Source organism: Eucalyptus grandis, chromosome 1 (assembly GCF_016545825.1).
Source record: "Eucalyptus grandis isolate ANBG69807.140 chromosome 1, ASM1654582v1, whole genome shotgun sequence".
NCBI classification, from domain to species: Eukaryota; Viridiplantae; Streptophyta; class Magnoliopsida; order Myrtales; family Myrtaceae; genus Eucalyptus; species Eucalyptus grandis.
In genome coordinates, this window is record NC_052612.1 from 30,238,570 (window position 1) to 30,251,180 (window position 12,611).

The following is a 12,611-nucleotide window of genomic DNA, read 5'->3' on the forward strand; positions in this document are numbered from 1 at the left end:
AGGAAAGCTTTTTCTGGAATTCTCCAGATGTCTGTGCCTGCTTTTCAAATGAGTGACTAGAACACTTTTCGAATGATTGATAAGATCATGGGGTCAGTCACCCACTCCGAATTTAGATCGAAATCTTGGTCATCTTACACCCAATTAAATTTATTGGTGAGCATAATCAGAATATGTGGATATTCTCTCTTTATTTCATATTATGAGATTTTGAGAAATCATTGTCTACTATTCTAAAATTTTAAGCCATTAAATGAATGCATAATTTAATATTTAAATATTTTAACACTCTCCCTCATGTTTATTCTAGTCTTTCTAAGACAAAACCTTCTATTTTGATATTATTTAAGATTTTATAGAATCACTACTAATTATTTTAAAAGTTTAAGCTGTTAAACGAAAATGTGATTTAATAATTAAATATTCTAACATATATGACCAACAAAATGCACACATATATACATGTGTGTGTTTATTTTCAAAAGAGGAATTGGGCAAATGACTTGCCCAAAACCAAATATAATCCAGCCTCTAAATTATATATGATTTTATAAATACTGTTAGATGCAATTGCATCTTCTACATTCTAGTTCAATGAAATACCTGAAATTTCAATTATGTTTATTAAACTAAGGGGATAATTGTCCAAAAGTTCTAAATTTATTGTACAATAGCTAATTCAATTCTAAACTTTTCAATTTAACTAATTTACTCATAAACCTTTTGTCGATTTTTTTATGTAATCTTTTCAACCAATTTTGTCTAGAATATGTAGACAATTTTTCCAATTTTTCTGATTTTTTTATATTTTATATTTTATCCTTTTCTGTTCTTTCTTTCTTCCACTCACCGGCCATCATCCACGACCCAACAACCTCGCTGGCCCTTTTGCGAAGATGTATAGGGGGCAGCTGACTTGCCCAAAACCAAATATGTTCCTGCCTCTAGATTATTCCATAAAAACTGTTAGATGCAATGTCGACCTCTACATCCTCGTTCAATGAACTCCCTGCAATTTCACTTAGATTTATCAAACCAAAAGATGCCAACAAATAATTGTGAATATAATTCTAGTCTACGATGATAAGAAAGGCATAAGTTTGAATAAATAATTGTTTGATCGATGGTAACATTGGCCGGACAACACGAATGTAGATGGCATGCTTGGAAAATTTCAGTTATCACATCATGTGGACGAGTTAGGAACTCACAATCTCTTACATATTTTATTGTACAAAATCTAATTAAAAGAACGAATCAACTGAAGCAGAAAAATATGTTATTATAAGTTTCCAACATGAAAAAGCAAATTATGCATCTAGCACGGGTAAGGCAAGTTGCATGATTTAATTATTCTGGACGTAAATAGGAGCATTACAGGATTGTTATGCAAAATTTGATTTAATTGGAGTATTGGAAATCTGAGTTCATATACAATGACATGTTTGAATTTTTAAATATTTGCTAATGTGCACATTGAAAGCTCACCAAAAGTAATGTTTTTATTTCGTTGAAAAAAAACTCATGGTATCGAATGAGGTAAGCACAAATTTTAGTTAAAAACAAAATGAGTAGAGACTGTTATAAAAGTACTCGTTACAGAGAAAATGAGCAATCCCTTGCAATTGCAATTTAGAGTCTTATGTGTCACCTTTAAAGGAAATCGTCAGGAAATAACTTTCTCTTATATAATTATATGGATAAGTATAGATATAAGTATCTATTAATAATCTAGAACATAGCGGACAAGTATATCAATATAATATCTAATAATAATGTATTCCCTTGAAGTTGTCTCTAAGGTTGACGCACATGACTCTAACTTAAATTGATCATTCTTCCGATAATACTTTTCTTACACTCTCCACCCGTTGCACTGTTGGGAAAGTAATTACGTATTGGAGAAAAATATGCAACACTATTAGTTATAATCAGAAACATAATAACTCTAAGAAAGCAATAAAAAATAAACAAGATGTGATGTATAGCTAATCGACTCTCCTTAAGTCAATTAGTTCTTGCTAATGGTGCTTAGCAGCTTCACAAACTATACCTTCTAAGATACAACACCTCAAACTCGTTTATATCAACACTATGTGAATAAGACTTTGTCAAATATTTCTCAAAATCAGCACACTTAGAGAATGACTACAGAGAAAACTAGAGGAGTACTTTGACGAGTATTCGTTGTTGTTTTGAACTAAGGAGCATGACAAGGGAAACTACCGTAGAAAACCGAAAGAACATGAACTAAATATTCATGTTGGTTATGCTCACATTAGTTGAACTATTAACCCTTAATATAACAATATTAAATTTAGAAACTGCCTAAGATTCACCTTGAGTCATTAATCCATAATTGCAACAATACAACCTATTTATTACCCTTGTCCCTCTTCCCTATCGCCTCTCTTCATTATTTCATTTTAATTTCAACTCTTTTGTACTAAAAAAAGCTTCCTCCCTATCATTATGTCTGCATTAATATTCATTATTTCCTTATTTTATTTTCAATTCTTTTGTATTGAAAAAAGCTTCCTCCCTGACATTATGTCTACAATAACATTCACGGAGGTACACTAAAAAAAAGTACATAAATTACGTGTTCTCGAGACATAGTAAAGGATAAACGAAATATAACATATCAAAATATCACATTAAATTTTTATGGTAGATGTTGCTCAAAATGATAGGGTTATGTTCATATTAGACTCTAATAATATAAACATTTCAATGTGAACTTTTCTTTATGCTTAGATGTTTATATTATTTGTTAGGATGCACGTGTAAGTGAGTTGTATTAGAAAAATCACACATCATGTGATGTAGAGTAGTTAATATATCTTAATTAGACCATAACTCATTGGTTTAAGCTTAGTAAATGTGGGTCTAACTGGATATATTGATGGGCTCGGATTTCAGCTTCCTTTTGGCGATCTCTCCAGGTAAAAGTATTGGACTTCTCCAATATGCTCCCAACAAAATGGTATCAGAGGCCATGGCTGCAGTTTCCGGGCAAGTGGACATTATGGTGTAGCAACACAGGCCCATATGAAGTTGATGTAGATGGATACCTGAATTAAGGGGGAGCGAATCTAACATTGAACTCACATGTGAGAATGAGATTGTAAGGATACATGTGTGAGTGAGTTGAATTAAAAAAAAAATCACACATTGAATAATTGATATGGTTTAAGGTAGTTAGGTCAAAACTTAATAACTAAAGTTTTGAGTGAAGGTGAGTTTAACTAAATATATTAACAGGTTGGATTTGGACTCCCTCTTGGCAATCTCCTTAGGTGAAGTATTAGACTTCTGTTGCATCCTTCCAACATCATTCTTAATTATAAATTTGTACATACAATGCGCACAAAGCACGGTTCCGCCTAGCGGTGTTGATATCCATCATTTAGTAAATTCATTTGCCATGTTGGTTGTACAATCTTTAGTGTTAATTCTAGATTTTTTTATTAAAAAAAAAGCCAAAGGCAAGTGACTTGGCTTAGCAGTCCAGCATGTTAGTCACTTTTTTTGGTACTTGGCTTCAACTTTTAAGAAAAGCATGTTCGAGTCTTACTGAAGATGCTTACGTCGACAGCTTTCTCGCGTCTTTTGGCTTGATTACTATAGGAGTTATCAAAACCAAATACTTGCTAAGGTCGCAAGCTTCCTAGCATATTGCAATTGATTTCTGAATAATTTGATTACAACCAATCTAACTATTGACTTTTTACCAAAAAAAAAAATCTAACTATCGACTTTTTTCCTTATATTTTATGATTTTTTAAATAAATTAAGAGGGTAATTGAAGCAGGACAGAATTTTCCTAACAATTAATCCAGCAAATTTTATATTGCCTAAGATTTAGAATATGTATTTTCATTTAAATTTCGCATTTAGAGTTTTTTTAGTGGGAGTTTTAATGGTCTGGTTAATTAACTAAATTATATTGAGAAGCAAATTGATAAGGTGGTTGGGAATGTTGGAAAAATATGGCTTCGAAATGCGTTGAACAATGAAATCGGATCGAGTAAAACAACTCGGACTTTGAGGCGTGATATCACTTTCTTTAAGGATTTATTTGCCCCCACAATTGCTAATGGTCACCAGCAAAAATCCTCCAGGATACAACAAAGTCTTGGATGAGAATACTAGATAGCAATTCTAATATTTCTCCAAGGTCTCTCTAAGAAAACAATCGAAAAATTGGTTGCAATTTTTTCAGAAAGAAGACTCGAAATGATCACCTTTTTTCCTTTCGAAAATGACAAATATATATATGAAATAGTCTTGCAACTCTTCGTGAAAATTGCCAAAGAATGAACAAACACGTCTTTTAGAAAATTGTTCGGATAAACAAATGCGACTCTTCGGAAGAAGTTGAAAACGAACAATTGCAACCCTTCGGGAAAGTTAAAACTGAATAAATAATTTTCCAAAGGTTGTCTTGAAAAGACACAAACAAAATTCGGAATAATTAATTATTTATTTTTTTAAATAGAATTTCGAATTTCGAATTTTCGTTTTATATTTCATTTCCAAAAATTCTCCAATTAAAAGGCAACCTTTGAATTAAAAAAATAAAATAAAATAAATAGCAATGAATTAATGCTAATTAAACCGGGGCACGCAAAGTGCTAAGTGCGCCAAATAATCACACATCCGCACGCGGGTATGGTGGGCTCTAGCCCCACCCAATTATTCCTTTAACTACAAAAAGAAAAACCCGCACTTTTAAATTAACCCACTCCCTCCCACTTTTCCTATGTGGGACAAAGAAAACTCTCTGTTTGTTTTAACAAACAAACCTCCAACAGGGAAAATCTTGTCACGCATCAATAATGATTCTTTTTGAAGAAAAAATCTAACCTTGATTAGATGTACCATGTACAATGAGTTCGTGAAATAAACTGTTAATCTCATGGATATATAAAATGTAGGTTGAGATGTATTTGCATATTACCCAAGGTAAAATATGGGATTGTTATCAATGAGCTATTGGCTTAGACTCTAATAAAGGGAATTTGATCCCCTTATAGTCTTTGGATACAAGTTTTCCAAGAACACTTTAAGAGTAAAATCTCGAATAGTTAGAGCGATGTGGAGAGTGCATATCCCTCGGGAAGTAGACTAATTGAGATCTTTATTATAAAAATAAGGGAAAACAAAACAAATTTCAGAAAATTTAAAAGATATAGTACAAAAATTATCAACGTTAGCAATTGCTAACCAAAATTGACCGAAAAAGTTACATTGACAAATCATCAAAGGATTTATGACTAAAGTGGCTAAATTAAAAAGTTTATGATTGATTAGCATTCATACAATAGATTTATAAACTTTCAGTAATTTTCCCATGCTCAGAAAGTACATGCATATCCTAGTATGCCAACTTTTGCGAATGCGTTAGCAAACAATTTTAACTCTTATTCAAAATTAACCTTACTTTTTCATAATGAGAAAGTCCATCTTAAATGGGCAAATTCAACTATTGAAGGTTGTCCCGGTGGTTACCCTTCTCACTTGAAACAAATGAGAGTTTGATTCCCCACATTCTCGAAAGGCTACGGTGAGGACGCATGAATAAAAGAGTAGGATTTCACAACCTGCACACAGCACATAACTTATGCAGTGGCTTGTAAAATAGATATAAGATAAGACCAAACTAAAAAGGAAAAAGAAGGGCAAATTCTTATCTCATCAAATGCTCCACTAAAGCAGTAACTTAATGAATTAGGCAAACATAACATAACATGACATGCAATTGATATGAAATTGTTCTAGAATGTTTACACCTAAATAAGATCAGCTCATCAACAAGCATATGTTGGGCACATGAGCATGAATAGTCACATGGAAGCACATGAACTTTGAACCATAAAATATGATATGTGATCAGTCAATGGTGAGAGACATCAGTAATTTAAACCTAGTTATCAAATACTCATGGATGAGATACCATAGATCATCGATATGGATGTCGGCGATGGTATGAATAGTGAAATGCCATCTGAAGGTCCTTAAGGACAGGAGAAATCAACAAGGGAACGTGGAGGTACGGTTATAAGACAAAAAAAGTTGGAATTGGGAAGAAATGGAAACGCATGTTTGGAGGGAACATTTGCCATTTGAATGTTAGACGGAAGGACATAAAAGACAAAACCGAGGAACAATACAATCATATAGATCAGCCATCACTATTAGAACAAAATCGTGGAGACCATTAACCCCTTTTCAAGAAGATAATTACCCAGGGAGAAAAGCTAAGGATCATGGGTTAGGAAATGCTAAAGAAAGGAAGAACGTAGAGACAACCGACAGGAACTGATCATGAAGAACACATCCGCTGGAACCATCAAGAGACGGTTACTGTGTAGGATTAAACCGCTGAAATGGGGAAATTGAGGAGATAGATCAAGCTAAATAGTTGTCTATTAGAAGACCCATGCACAAATCAAATGAATTTATCTTTAGCTTTACTTTCCTTAGTTGTAATCTTAAATTCACGTCATCGATTAAAATTCAAGAGTGTGCCTCTATTCTGAGTGCTACATTGTCGATTAAATTCCAATGGGGTATATAAGTGTGTGGTTCATTTGTACTGATTGTACATTCCAAATCTTGTCATCGATTGAGTTTTAGCCTAATTTGTATCTTTATAATTTCATTCAGTGTAAAACAGTTTGATTTGTATCTTCGCCTAAACATTTCCTATTTGGAATCACCACAAAACTTAATTTCTTTCAATTAAAAGCTGATGAACTCTTTTCGGCAAAAGATATTTTGTCACTGTAGAAATTCCACCAAAATAATAATTCATCACTAACATTCGTTCCCAACGCCCATAAAACTTAATCTCAATTGAATAAATAAAATAATATATGGAAAATAGGAATATAGAATTTCTCTATACATCATCATATTATAATGAATATTACATTAATCTATTTGTGAGCTATATGATGGTTATCTAAGATAAAAACATAAAAACAATATCAAATATAATCAATCAAGAATATGCTCTATCAAAGAAAATACATACATAATCCTAAGAGATATGCAGAGCCAACAAAATATCCCAATATTGGTAACGATCATCATGAAAATATGAAAGATCAAGGATTATTGTGATTTTTAATGCTCTATCAAAGATATATATATATATATATATAATCCTGAAAGATATGCGTAATCAACTAAATATCCCATATCGATAACAATCACCTTGAAAATATGAAAGATCAAGGATTATCATGATTTTTAATGCTTTATCAAAGAAAATATATATAAATATAATTCTGAAAGATATGCATAGTCAACTAAATATCCTCATATTGATAACAATCACCTTGAAAATATGAAAGATCAAGGATTGTCATGATCTTTAAAATCGGTGATGTTGATGCATCCGCTCGTCTTGTGGACCTGCTGCTTCTCCCCCTGCATTATCATTATCGCTTCGCCAATTTCGTCACGGCACGATTTGTGAATCATATCTTTTTTTTTTTTGTTCAATCAGACGTACCAAATACAAATAAATAAATAAAAACCCAATTTCGCTTTTCCTTCGTGTCAATTATTTGCAGAGACGTATTCAATCGCAACTCGAAAATCCAAGGACCTTTTTGGCGGGAGTCGGCGGAAACGCACGGTGATGACTCGACGAGGAGGAGGGGGTCACGAGAGGACGACAACTTGGGACCAGAAAAGGAACCTTCCAAGAAATACCGTCGTGACTAAATGGCAAAGTGCATTAATTTCGGAACACTACAGAGACGACGTCAATAAATGTAATTTATGGGGAAGGAAACTGAATTTTGTGCAGGTCGAACTTTGTTCCTTTGGCAAAAATATAAAGAAAAGGGTGTCCCCTTTTATAAAAGGCAATCTAAATGTGCTGAAAACACATGGTCCTAAATTTTGAAAGTTAATATCACGAAAAACTCCAAACTATAAAATTTATACATAAATTTACTTCAAATTATGAAAAATCTCAAATCGATACACTTGCGACAAATTTATCGTAAGTTTGTTTCCGTTAAATTTTACTATTAAATTATTGAGTTGATTGACACATGATAGTTGACTAGTGTACCAATTTATAATTTATTTTATTTTTGTCATGGTTATACAATTTTGTGATTTTTTGTTTTTCAATGACAAATTTACAAATTTGAAATTTTTGTAGTAAAAAAATTAATTTATTTACAAATATATCAATTTGAGGTTCTTTGTGATGTTGATCCAAATTTTAAAATACTCTTGTCCCTCGATCATTCGAATCCATCTGTCCTAATTAGCGCCATGCAGAGAGAGAAAAATTAATAAAGACTTCTTACCTTTATTTTATTTTCCCCTAATTTAAGGAAAGAAAGGAAGAAGACAGTGTCTCGTTTGGTAAACCTCTATTTCACCGGTTGCGCGGAAGCGGTTCCGTGGCCTCGCTGCGCTCCCCGGTCGGATCCGGCTCTGCTCTCCGAGGTTCTTGTCCGCTTCCCTCGCCGAGGCATGTGAGCGGGCCATGTGCTTGTTTTCCCTCCCTCCCCTTTCCTCTATAAGAATAAATAGAGATCTCGAAAAGATACCCACCGAGCGCGTCATCAGGGCCGCATGCTTGATTTTCACGTTCTTGGTCTCGTTCTCGATCTGAATTATATACCCACGAGGAGTTCGTAACGTATCCGGGCGTTGAAACGGGAGTGGGAAGAGCAGGGGACGTGGCTTTCGTTTTGTTTGCTTTTTCTTTTCGGTGGGTGTTTGAAGGGAAACCAACTGCCAGGACCATGGCCACGAAGGGACTCGTCGTTTACCTGATATCCGGGTTCGCCCTCGCGATCGTGTCCGCGTTCTTTCTTGCGAGCGGAACGCGCGAGGATGCGGAACGGGGTCCGCTCGTTTCGCTGCATTCGGACCTGCGAGACACCGAGAAAGTCTGGCCGGTAAGGTTTGTTTCCCCGTTTCTGGTGGCGCGTGTGCATCGGGCTCTGTTTTCGTAGCTTTTTGCCAACGTGGATTTCGACTCATAAAGGTGGTTTTCGTTTGGTTTTCTGGGTGATGGGGTGGAGCAGGATTTGGAGTTTGGGTGGCGGGTGGTGGTGGCCACGGTGATCGGTTTTCTGGGGTCGGCGTGCGGGACGGTGGGCGGCGTCGGGGGCGGTGGCATTTTCGTGCCCATGCTCACCCTCGTCGTCGGGTTCGACACCAAGTCTGCTGCTGCCATCTCCAAGTGTGAGTCGGACAAAATTCCTCAGAATATCATAATCTCCTTCTCAATCACTTTTCTGTTTCCTTCTTTTAGTGCCGTTGCAAGTGGTCATTTGTACAGGATTCGGTGCCTACCATAGGTTGCAGTGAGATTATACTAGAGTTGGAATGAGATGTGACGTGATGGTGGTGAACACTTTCCTTTTTACCTTGCCACGCGTTGAAGATCACACAGAAGTAACCAAAAGGAAGGAAATCATTTTTTAACGAGCTTAGATTGATAATTACGCTCGAAAAGTGGAAACTTTTTTCTCTGTGTTCATTGTTTCAAGTCCAGTGTTTTTTTTGTTGATTTGAGGTTTGTTTATGAATTGTTTCCTTTTTTTTTTTTTTTTTTTTTTGCCTTTCCTTGCTTCTCTAGCTAAAGGAGCTGGGAAGAATTATGCCAACTTTTCAGCAAGGACTTTTGTTAATTGAAAGTTTTGGTATTTGTGCAGGTATGATAATGGGGGCATCCACGGCCTCTGTCTGGTACAACCTGAGAGTACCCCATCCGATGAGGGAAGTGCCCATCATAGACTATGATCTGGCCCTTCTGTTCCAGCCCATGCTAATGCTCGGCATCACCGTCGGTGTAGCGCTCAGTGTGGTCTTCCCTTACTGGCTCATCACCGTTTTAATCATCATACTCTTTTTAGGTTTGTCACTGGGAAATTATGTTCAATTCTTTCTCGTTCTGCTTTCCACTCTGATTTTTTAGCTCCTCCTGTAAGTAGAACAATTTAGTTATTGACCAAAAGACTGTCAACATTTTTCTTGGCCATTTGAATGATTAGGAACCTCGTCAAGGTCGTTCTGCAAAGGGGTTGAGATGTGGAAGGAAGAAACAGTCTTCAATGTTAGTTTGATTCTGATTAACTGAAGCAAGTCAATGGTAGGGGTTATTTAACGCACCTGACTAATTTTGATCTTGATATTTTTGCTGGGGATTGCAGAAAGAATTGGCCAAGCAGCAAGAGACTCTTGTGAACTCTCGTGGTGAACGTAAGCCACTCCACTAACGAAATTAGAATATGTGCACTATCTTTTGCTAATGTCCATTTCCTCAGTCAATTTCGAAAGTTGTAAATGTGATTGTTTCTGTTTTATGCAGTTCTCATCGATACACAGTATGATCTGCTCATTCCAAATGAAGAGAAAACAGAATTGGTGAGATTTTGGACCCCTCTCTTGTGCTCTTGGATTTATTATGCTTGGCATGAGTTAATTTAATTATATTCTGCTATTGCAGCAAATACTGTGTTTGAACCTTAGGTGGAAAAGGACTTTGATACTAGTCATTGTCTGGGTTGCCTTCCTGCTTCTCCAGGTCATCAAGGCAAGTGATCTCTCTCTGTCTCATATTCTGACTTTTGAACATTTTCTGACTATTGCCTTAATTATATCCTCTCATCATTTGCAGAATGATCTAGCAGTTTGTAGTACATGGTACTGGGTGCTCTTCTGCTTGCAGGTACATAAAAAACAACCCAAACCACTTCCCTACTGAAATACATCACCATCATTTTCCTGAATGAATCTTACCATGTCTTAAATCTGTTTTTTCAACAGTTCCCAATCGCAATGTCTGTATTTGGATATGAAGCAGTGAAATTGTACAGAGAGCACAAGAAGAGGATGTGCAGCGGTAACACCGAAGCCATATGCGAGGCCACCATCCAGTGGACTGCAGTGCACATTGCGTTCTGTGCACTCTGCGGCATCTTAGGAGGTTGCGTGGGGGGTCTTCTGGGTTCAGGCGGCGGATTCATTCTGGGCCCACTTCTCCTTGAGATTGGAGTCATTCCTCAGGTATCCAGTGTATTTCTTTGACAATCAAAATTCAATTAGATATTGTTGCCTTAACTATCGGTCAAATGTTGCAACATCAATCATTCATGAATGTGCAAACAATTAGCTATTTAATATATGTAACAGGAGCTTTCTTTTTGTTGGTGAGAAATGAAGTTATACTGAAACGCTTCATCTTCGAGAAGTTGGTAAACTGAAAGCATCACACTATAATAAACTAGACATTCATTGGTGCGGCAAGTTGGCCATTTAAAAGATAATGGTATTTTAAAGCATCGGGGCATGGATAATCTAGACCCTCAATTATGCATCAGGTTGGCATTCTAAAGTATAAAAGATACAGTAATTTTGCATTGTTCATCTTTAAAGTGTTAGATGTGCAGAGCAAATTGATCTTTTTATTTCTTGGCCAAGAGAGGAAATGGCTCTTGTCTTGCGTGTTCTATGGGGTAGTTGCAAATAATTAATCAGGATTGAATTTGCTTATAGGTAACTACAGTTTCGACTTGATCAAAGACACAAAAATACTAATTTCCTGAATTTAAGGGCCTTGCAAAATGAAACATGTCGAGTGTGCTTTCCGTGCAACTCTGTCCCCATCTAAGTTTGCAGCTTGTTTTGTCTACAGGTTGCTAGTGCGACGGCAACATTTGTGATGATGTTCTCATCATCCTTGTCTGTGGTGGAGTTCTACCTACTCAAGCGATTTCCCATCCCCTACGGTACGACTCTCCAGTTGTCACTCCCATCAGTTTGTTTCAGTTCAGCTCCCGACAAGACGAACGTTGACATTTGACTCAACGTTGATCCATGAATGTCGTGTCACGCCTTTTGTTCCCCCTTTTGCAGCGCTGTACCTCATGGCGGTTTCGGTATTGGCCGGTTTCTGGGGACAATACTTTGTGAGGAAACTGATAACGTTCTTGAGAAGAGCTTCCCTCATCGTATTCCTTCTCTCTGGTGTCATCTTTGCTAGTGCCCTCACCATGGGTAATCTTAGTGCTCCCTTCTTCTTCTCCATCCTGAGAATTAAAACGTCAAAATATCTTTCATCACCAATTTTTAGGATAGATACTGTTATCTTTCTTTTTTCACGAATTGTTCTTCTTTCTTCTATTGCTTTGCAGGGGTAATTGGCATTGAGGAGAGCATTGTGATGATTAAGAATCATGAGTTCATGGGGTTTTTGAGCTTTTGTAGTAGTCAATAAAAGCCATTGCAGTGGCATTGGTGAAGCAAGTTACTATGGGAATCAAGTAAGTGCCAAGAGCATTGTGATTTTATCTTTCATGAGATAGTCTTGGTGTTGGCCAATTCCTCGTTGACCAACCTAGGCAGAATAATCTACCATCAATAAAAGCTGTCAAGCTTAATGTTAGTGTTAGCTCCTGGCTAACACCACCCCTCATTCATAGGTGTGATCCTTTTTAGCTTTCTTCAGATTGGTTCGTGGGCTTTTTAGGTTTCTTTGCCTTGTATTTTGGATTGGTTTCAGCCTCTTTTTGAGACCATAATAAAATAGAGATTAGAAAGATGCAAGTACGTCTCTCGTTGAA

The 12,611-nt window shown here is 36.1% G+C and overlaps 1 protein-coding gene across 2 annotated transcripts; it reads left to right on the top strand.

Annotated features, from left to right (window-relative positions):
* The first annotated feature begins 8,404 nt into the window (after positions 1-8,404).
* On the top strand, positions 8,405-12,611 carry LOC104438693 (sulfite exporter TauE/SafE family protein 4). Of its 2 annotated transcripts, none has more exons than XM_039316334.1 (12): positions 8,405-8,939; positions 9,069-9,228; positions 9,702-9,902; positions 10,041-10,101; positions 10,190-10,248; positions 10,358-10,413; positions 10,496-10,582; positions 10,667-10,717; positions 10,816-11,055; positions 11,684-11,777; positions 11,905-12,045; positions 12,183-12,611. In XM_039316334.1, exons 1-12 carry the CDS (start codon positions 8,784-8,786, stop codon positions 12,263-12,265), a joined length of 1,389 nt encoding a protein of 462 aa, XP_039172268.1. In that variant the 5' UTR covers positions 8,405-8,783; the 3' UTR covers positions 12,266-12,611. The 2 variants fall into 2 exon arrangements, with proteins under 2 accessions (XP_039172268.1, XP_010050180.2); XM_010051878.3 differs by having other exon boundaries at positions 8,407-8,939; positions 10,041-10,102; positions 10,200-10,248; positions 12,183-12,594.